The 9,162-nt window shown below is 32.5% G+C and overlaps 1 protein-coding gene and 1 pseudogene across 2 annotated transcripts; both read right to left on the bottom strand.

Moving 5' to 3' along the window:
• Positions 1-2,562: 2,562 nt before the first annotated feature.
• Positions 2,563-4,953, bottom strand: LOC106327641 (SAL2 phosphatase-like). Of its 2 annotated transcripts, none has more exons than XM_013765849.1 (8): positions 4,814-4,953; positions 4,642-4,717; positions 4,496-4,572; positions 4,222-4,427; positions 3,767-3,983; positions 3,602-3,691; positions 3,096-3,249; positions 2,563-3,015 (listed from the first exon to the last, which is right to left on the bottom strand). In XM_013765849.1, exons 1-8 carry the CDS (start codon positions 4,877-4,879, stop codon positions 2,852-2,854), a joined length of 1,050 nt encoding a protein of 349 aa, XP_013621303.1. In that variant the 5' UTR covers positions 4,880-4,953; the 3' UTR covers positions 2,563-2,851. The 2 variants fall into 2 exon arrangements, with proteins under 2 accessions (XP_013621303.1, XP_013621304.1); XM_013765850.1 differs by having other exon boundaries at positions 4,499-4,572; positions 4,814-4,952.
• A 427-nt stretch (positions 4,954-5,380) lies between these two features.
• LOC106324579 lies at positions 5,381-8,487 on the bottom strand (annotated as a pseudogene).
• Positions 8,488-9,162: the final 675 nt, after the last annotated feature.

The raw sequence follows: 9,162 nt of genomic DNA, 5'->3' as shown, positions 1-9,162 counted from the left end.
GAAATCAATTTAAACCGGCTAACCGATCGGTTAACCGAGTCAACCGAGTTGACTCACTGAGTTGACTCGGACGAGTTGACCGAGTCACCGGCGAGTTACCGGTGTCGGTCACCGGCGGTGACGGCGGATATTCCGGCGGCGGGGGACGGTGGTCCGGTGGTGGCGACGTTTTCCGGCGGCGGCGCGTGAACCTCACGCGCAGAGGCGAAACTTCCGGAGGCGCGTGCGGGCTCATCCGGGCTCCGATTGCGGCGTGGTCAGCGGCTATGGCTACGGCTTCGTCTCGTCGAGAGGAATACGATGGTAGTCTTGGATTCACGAGATTCATCACGGTTAGAAAGTTATGGTCGATTTACTAAAACGGCCGAAACTTAACTCAAAAACATGGCGGTTTTCGATTACCTTTGGTTGCGGATGATGGTGGTGACGAGCTTGACGACGTCCTGGCGTGTGGTGGCTCCGGCGACAAGCTCAGGTGAGCTTTCTCTCTTCTTCTTCTTCTCTTTCTCATTCTCTCTCTCTCTCTTTCTTAATTTGTGAATTATAGAAGGTGGAGATGGTGGAAAAGAAAGTGGAGATGGTGGGGTTGGAGAAAGAAGTGGAGATGGTGGGATTGGGTCATTACATTATTATTCGACATTGTTAAGAGTAGATGAAGAAGAAAGATCATTAAAAAGACACAACTTGTTAGCTGCATTGTGAGAGTTTAGGATTTGGATATGAGAGAAACCATCTTCTTCTCTGTATGATTGATTTGTTCAAATGATTAAACCTTTTTTTTTTTGCTTTTGAATGATTCAATGCCTGACTTAGATCAAACACATCATTTTATTGCATGGCTAAGATTGTTATAAGCTATTTTACTTTTGAATCTCTAAATAATATATACAAGTTGCTTTCATGCGCCATGCGCAGAAATAATAACTCTTAAACAATATTTTAAGTTTTTCAAATATATTTTTTATTACATTTATTTTTAAGTTCATTAAATTTAAAAAGTAATCATTCGTAATTTTATTTATTTTGATTTTCTAACTTGATTGTATTTAAATTAGTTAATTTAATAAATTAATTTTTTTTTTCGAAATAATATTTTTATACTATTTTATTTCTTCTAAGAATAAAATGTAGTTTTGTTGGTTTTAGTTAAAAAAGATTTTACTTATAAGAGATACTTATTATACCTAATGAATTGAATGCTAATCACTCAATTAAATAATGTTATTGTGATTAAATTTAAAATACAATTCAGTAATTTAATTAAACTTGATTAGGTTCATCCATACATTGAGTAATAAAATTAAATCTAGCTTTACTTATTTAATTATTCACAAAAAGTATAAATATTTATATATATTTTTATCATTGATATGATATAAAAATTATAAAAATGTTTAAGAATCTTGTCAATATGTTAATATTTATAATAAACTGATCATGTTACAATAATCTTAACATATTGAAAATAATATTATATTATTTATAAAAGATATGGTACTGACACAATATATTATTACAATTTTACCATATATAGATGTTTCTCATTAGAAACCTTAATATATATATATATATATATATATATATATATATATATATATTATTCAAAATACTAATAAAATAAATAAATATATTTTATTTGTTTTTATTAACTTTTTTTAGTGTGTAAGGTTATAATAAATTTTATTTAAAATTTAAGTAATTTTGCTTATAATTTTCTTAATTATGGTAACTACCATATATTAATTGTTTTATATTTATATTTAAATTTCCATAATTGAATTTTATGTCATAATTGTGTTGTCATCTCATAATTACATAGAATTCATGTCATCATTTTTAATAGGACATATCATCATTTATTTATTAGAATGTTGTGGTAAGAACACGTAGACAAATCATTTCTCAAATAATGTCTATAAAATTATACTATGTAACTCGTCTCTTCGAGGATCTTGAACTTATAAGCTTTCTTTGTTGAGAAGAGTTGATGTTATCTCTAGCATTCATAAGGAACAATGCATTCTTTAATATTTCTAAAAAACTTTACGTTTATAAAGAGTAGTTTTTTACTTTCATTTTTTTCTTATTCCTTTTATTACAGAGTAATATATAACAAATATGTTTCTCACTAAATTAGATCATGAAGAATCATATTATCATTCCTATAATTTATTATTCATGTGATGGTTACCAGCTACATACTAAAAGATGTTTGGTGGAAAAACTTACATACAAAGAGGAAGTGTATCACTTGCATTAGTTATCCTCATCCTTTTGATGATCACACTCGTGGCTTCTGAGGAAAACCCACTTCGTGTTTCTCTCTTCGATGTACAACGTCAGTTTTCAGCTTCTTCTTCTTCTTCTTCAGGTATTTTTATTCAGGTTTTGTTTTTGTCTTGTGCAATAGTTTGAACCCTTGTTGTAGTGTGGATTTGTCATACATTTTGGTTTCCTATTCAGTTTGTAACTATGCAAAAGGAAAATGGGTGGCAGACAAGAAGCGACCATTGTACTCGGGTTCTGAATGTAAGCATTGGTTATCATCCATGTGGGCCTGTAGACTAATGGATAGATCCGATTTCTCATTTGAAGGTTACCGGTGGCAACCACGAACTAGGCAATAATACACACACTGACACACACCAGTTACCAGTTCAGACACTAGGCAATAATACACACACTGACACACACCAGTTACCAGTTCAGACACTAGGCAATAATACACACACTGACACACACCAGTTACCAGTTCAGACACTAGGCAATAATACACACACTGACACACACCAGTTACCAGTTCAGACAAATACACATACAAATACAGTAGATTCTCAGTTGTGTCTCAGTCTCAGACACGAAGATTCTCCTCTTCCATGGATTCTCTAACAGCTTTCAAAATCAATGGCTTGAGTTTCTTGGTGGTAACTATGATCCCTCTGTTGTGATCAAGACGTTTTCCTTTTGAGAAGTCCAGAGGTGTCCCTTCAGCATCGCAAACGACGCCTCCAGCTTCTGCAATGGACGTGCATTTAGAGCCAACAGTTCTCAGTGTTTAAAGAGTGTTTATGTACTATATTTATATAATTATAAACCTGTTGTGATGATTGAACCAGCTGCATGGTCCCATATCCACTCACGGTATCCAGCAAGAGTGAAGCGCAAGTACATCTCCGCATCTCCTCTGGACACAGCTGCATACTTTGCTTGGCTATCGATCCTTACAGGTAACGCCGTGATCCCAAGTTTCTGCGTAAAACCGTAAGAATCCCACTTGGTTATGCCAGTTCCGGCTTAGATGGGGACAAGCAGTACGATCGTTCCCGATCCTCCAATTTTAATAGTTATTTATCCGATTTTTTTAAAGAAAATATATATGTATTTTATTGCAACAAATTAAAAAAAAAAAGTCCCAAAATATTTTATATAAACGTATTTTTCAATATACATTTTATAAAAAATTATTTATAATATTTATTACTGATTCTAAATAAATATTAAATTTAAAGGTTCAAATCTTTTTGTCCTAAGGTCCATGAAATTATTGAGCCGGGTTATGGCAACATGAGAGCACACTGTAATACACTAAGCAATATCTTACCTTAGCAATGGAACTATGGAGGGGAATTGGCATATGGTATGACTCTAAGAACTTTGCTTCTTCAAGATTCTCATTGCTACTCACTCTCACCTGTCAACACAGTTCTTTCACTCTCTTACCCCACATATCAACAGTTTAGCTTTGGATAAGATAAAAGATAGATACCTCCTGTGGTGGAGAATTGCCATTGAGCGGTTGCACATAAGCTCCTGAACCAGTTGTAGCAAAGAAAAGACATCCAACATTATCCTGGCAAGACTTGTCGTCTTTCTCAACAACCGCAGAAGACAAATGAAGATTAGGACAAGCCATAACGCCGACCACCACTTTGCCTTCCACAAGCAAGGCTAATCCCACAGCGTATTGCTCTCCTCTTACAAATCTAAAACAAGCAGAGGAGTTTAGTACTATGTTGTTATCTAAGTGCTGGGCAGAGCCGGTTCGGACATAGCCAAGTGAAATATTGACGTAGAGTACCCAAAATTTTCAAATTTATATATTAACATCAATAAAAAATTTATTTACTATAGTCCTTACTAAATTGTTTAAGGCTCCCAAAATCTCATGAGGCTAAGAAAGGTAAAACATAGTGAAAGATAGCGATAACGGAGATTTTTTACCCTCTGGTTCCATCAATAGGATCAAGAACCCAGTGGCAACCAGTGCTACCTCCTTGTGATTTACCACAGTCTATAGCATTCAACACATCCTCTTTGGTTATAGGAGAGTCCGCGTATGATTCATCAGAAGCTAGTGTATCTCTCACAAGCTTTGTTATGCCTTCTAGAAACACCTCACTTCCCTTCTTCCGCAGATCTCCAGTATCCTGTAAAAACATTCATGTGAAAATTCGGTAACAAGACCTTTTGATCAATAAGCTTTTAGAGTTATTACCACCTCTTCTGCTACTAGTGACAAGGTTACAGGTTTGAGCTCCCTCTCTAATACAATACTAACAACAGCTTGTGATCCTGAAGAAATAATCCATTAGTGTTAGAAGGTAAGTGAACTGGATGGTAAGCAAACGTTGAGGTACAAACCATAATCAGCTGCAGTGACAGGAGTTTTGTTAGATTTTGTCCATACTTCTGATTGCATCAGAGTCTTTTGTACTCCCTTGTAAGACAGTATTCATTTTAGTTTATGCTTCAAATAAATAATATTTTGTAGAGCAATATACGAATTACGATTATAGATGGTGTTATTACTTACTCGGCTGAGACGAGCAGCTAGAGCAACAGCTTTCTTTGCAGCGGCTAGCTCTTTCTCGTACGACATGACAAAGCTTCAAGATAATATATGTATCAAAAAGCTTATACTATGTAGTTTTAGTGAACCAATACATAGACGTTTGTTACATATATATAGAGTTTATACATGTTTTAAAACGCACTTTCGTGGCAAATGGTGCAGACCATTTTTCACGTTTCAAGTTGACGTTTACGAAAGAAAATTAAAAGAATCGAATATGTTAGAGTGTAGACTTAGAAAAAAAGGACATGTATTAAAGGGGACTTTTGCTATCAGTCATCATATATCAATATTATTAATCTTTAACAAGACGAGAGTTATCATTAATCGTTACACTAAACAAATCAGGTAGGTTTCACCTAATCAATCACTAATCTTCTCTATGATATAACAAATTTGTATACGAAGTTTGTTTACTTTTTTCAAAATTGTCAATTCTTTTATTTCTTTTATGCGAAAAGTCTTTTTCATTGGTCTTTTTCTTTATGTGACAGAGAAAGAAGCATTATCTTTATGAATCATCCCCAAGATTTATAGCTAACTTCACAAATCCCCCAAAAGGTTTTTCAAATTACAATTCCCAAATTTTTTTTTTACAAATTACATTGACGTAGTCTTTTAGATGATCAACATGACAACATGTACATTATGATAATGTTTCAAAGAGAATTAGTGTTCTTTTTATAATATCAAAGTTGAGTTTTTCTTATAAAAGATAATAGTCTCACGGTGTAAGAAACACACAGAGACAGAGTATATTAGGTATATCAAGTATATTACAGTCGCGTGTCAGTGAAGTTTCAAAGAATCAGCTTCCTCTTCTTCTTCTTTAATGGATTCTCTTACCGCTTTCAAAAGCCTTGGCAATTAGTTTCTGGGTTGTGACAACGATACCTCTCTTGTAATCAAGATACTTCCCTTTAGAAAAGTCCAATGGATTCCCCTCTGCATCAGTCACTTTGCCTCCAGCTTCTGAAAGACACAACATCAGACAAGCATTTGTGTTATCATTCAAGAACATTAGACCAAAATATATGTAGTACCTGAAACTAGGATTGATCCAGCGGCGTGATTCCATATTGATTCAGGTCTTGGTTTGCGGGTAAACCTCAAGTACACCTCTCCATCTCCTCTAGATAAAGCTGCATACTTAGTCTGACTGTTGATCTTGATTGGAGATTCCTTTATCCCCAGCTTCTGTCACCGCGCAAACAGATTCAAACTCAGACTAAACTAAATATTTATGCACCAGTTTTATGATTAGAGAAAGTACTTTATATGGAATAAAGATGTTTTTGTAAAAGGGAAAATAAAATGGGTTCTTAAGACTAGTATAAGTACGGGTTTAAGAGATTGCAAATTATAAATTCAAATAAAATTGGTCTCAATCGTGTTTTGCTCTCTTAATTCTTTGCTTTCTTCGAGGTTAATCCGCGTTTGTTCACAACATATATACTCCTATATATATATGTGAGGAAAGATGTTAACCTTGGCAATGGTGTTATGGATAGGGACAGGAGTGTGGTATGACTCAAAGAAACTAGCTTTGGCTCATCAATGCTGCTTACCTCCACCTAATAACGGTATTTGATAAATTTATTTTATTCAAATATATTGCAAAGAATTATATATAAAGAGAGTGTGGTTTGTAAGTAGGGTTACCTTCACAGGAGAAGAGTCAACAACATTGAGTGACTGGACATAAGTCCCAGAGCCAACCGAGCCAAAGAAAAGACAACCCATTTTCTCAGGTGAAGACTTGTGTGTGTTGTTAGTAACAGCAGTGGAGGCCAAAGGAAGCTTAGGACAAGCCATTACAGCAAGCACTACTTTGCCTTCCACTAGCAATGCTAATCCTATTGCATATTGTTCTCCTCTTATAAATCTACAATTTTTTTGGAAATTCAAGGGTAATAGTAAAGTTCAGTAATGTAAAAAAATAAACAAAACCAACAAAAGAGTTCTGAGACTAGTAGCTAGTAGTATCTAACTTAGTGACTATATATTGTTTTTTTTTCTTTTTTTTTGATCAAAGACTATATATTGTTCTTTAGGGAATATTAAGACTCACCCTCTAGTGCCACCTATAGGATCCAAGATCCAGTGGCGACCATTAGGACCTCCTTCTGATTTGCCAGAGTCAATGGCCTTGAGCACATCATCAGAAGACAAAAGTAGATGTTTGAAGCGGAGCCTTCGCTGTTCGAAAGCAATTTATTTATAGACATATAATTCTTCTGAAGAAGAAGATAACAACATTTTCTGAATTTACCGTATACAGCCCCACTTACTTATTATTCTCTTGAATTAACCCCTTAATTTTATTTTAGATCAACAAAGCCCGATGGAAACCATACCTGCAGTATGATCATTTAGTGACAATGTGGTTACAATACAACTTAAAGAAGAAAAGCCTGTAAAATCTCCTGCATAATTACTATAAAAACAGATGAATGGCACTGTGACCTTGGGTCAATTTTTCGGAAAATTGTCATATAAACTCATATGACATTTCTAGTTGTTCTTGCATAAGTTCCAATTTTGCTTCATGCATCCAATTATCATAGGTGGCTTAATCGTCTAAGAATGATTTAAACTGCTTCAATATAAAACCAATGTTGGATTTATGTTGGACCCACATGTCTTGATTCAAGTCCATATCTTATACTACCTCCGTTCCCGAAAGTAAGATGTTTTAGATTTTTTTCTTGTTCCACAAAAATAGATTTTCTATATTGTTAAGGTACTTTTTTATACTTTTGAGGAACATTAATTGAGAATATTTAAATTGATTAAATTTCATTGGTGAAAAGTTATTGGAAAGTGTATAATAAAATAAAAAATAAATTAAATTATAAACATTTATTAAATTCTTAATAAACATGCATACTTTAGAAAATCTTACTTTCAGGAACAGAGGGAGTATGACACTCGATCGGATAATTACTATTTATAAAATATATAATAATTATCATATTATTTACTATTTATCATTTTTTAAAGAAAATAGGTGTTTTATTATATACTTCTTATGTTTCAAAATAATTAATGTTTTAGATTAGTACACAATTACTAAAAAAACTTTTATTTTATTAAAAAATATTTAGCTAGTTACAAAATAGACTACAAATTATCGCTTGTTACACATAACTTTTGATAAAGTTAAGAGTTATATTAAATATATAAAAACAACATCTATTTTGAAACATCAAAAATTTTCTTAAACATCATCTATTTTGAAACGGAGGAAGTATGATTTAGTGTTTACATTTTTATACAATAAGGTTCTTCCTTCAATTGGTTAAGGTGTTTTTGTGTGACATACATTAACTGAGTTCAATTCCCAAGAATAACAAAATTTAATTTTAGCTAAATGATGTCGCTTTGAACAATGATGTCACATTAGTTGTTTAAACAGTTGACCGACTATGGTAAACATAAATTTAAGCATGATTTCAATACAATATATATATTTTTGAATTTATCTTCACTTCACAATAAAATATATAATTCGTAAAAGAAAACACAACAAAAAAAATTCAGTTTGAAATAACCTGTTTTCTCTACTAAGAACTATTAAGTCCATTTACCAGAACATCAAGGTGAGTTTGATAGTTGAACTTGATCATCCTCATGTCTATAAAATAAAGATTTGGTTGCTAGATTCAAACACTATCTTAGCAAAGACTCAAGTAACTAAAACAGAATAGAATCTTATATCAGGAAATTTTTTGACTACAAGGCCATGAAGAAACAAGAAACCATTAAAAATGAATATGTTGGTAAGACTTTGGAAGAGAATGGCATATCTTATGATTTTTTATTATTTTGATGTCATTTTTTGATTAAAAAAATATTTTTAAAATGCTATAAATATATTTTATGTGATATTAACATTTTGAAACATAATTATTTATATTGATTACTTTGTCTCTTTTGTTTTGGATTTGAATTTTTATCTTTGATTTTTTATTGCTGGCTTTTATATATCTGGAATGATATACATAAACATTGCTGGATACATTTGCATAAAAAGATATGAACCCCCACAATCTTAAGAGGACATAAAATGAGAACTTGATAATTGTAATTATTTTGTTATATTTTGCTTATATTTTTCATATATTTTCATATATTCTTATATAGTATACTTGTTTTGCAAATTTTATGTCTTACATTAGTTTTTGTTATTTTATGCATATACTTATCATACTTTTGTAACTTTTATTTTTAAAGATAAATCTTTAAAGTTAGTTAAGAATTATGTAAAAAAAAAAATACTCTCTACGTTTCACAATATACGTAGTTTT

Source organism: Brassica oleracea, chromosome C2 (genome assembly GCF_000695525.1).
Source record: "Brassica oleracea var. oleracea cultivar TO1000 chromosome C2, BOL, whole genome shotgun sequence".
NCBI classification, from domain to species: Eukaryota; Viridiplantae; Streptophyta; class Magnoliopsida; order Brassicales; family Brassicaceae; genus Brassica; species Brassica oleracea.
This window is presented reverse-complemented; position numbering and strand designations above follow the sequence as displayed.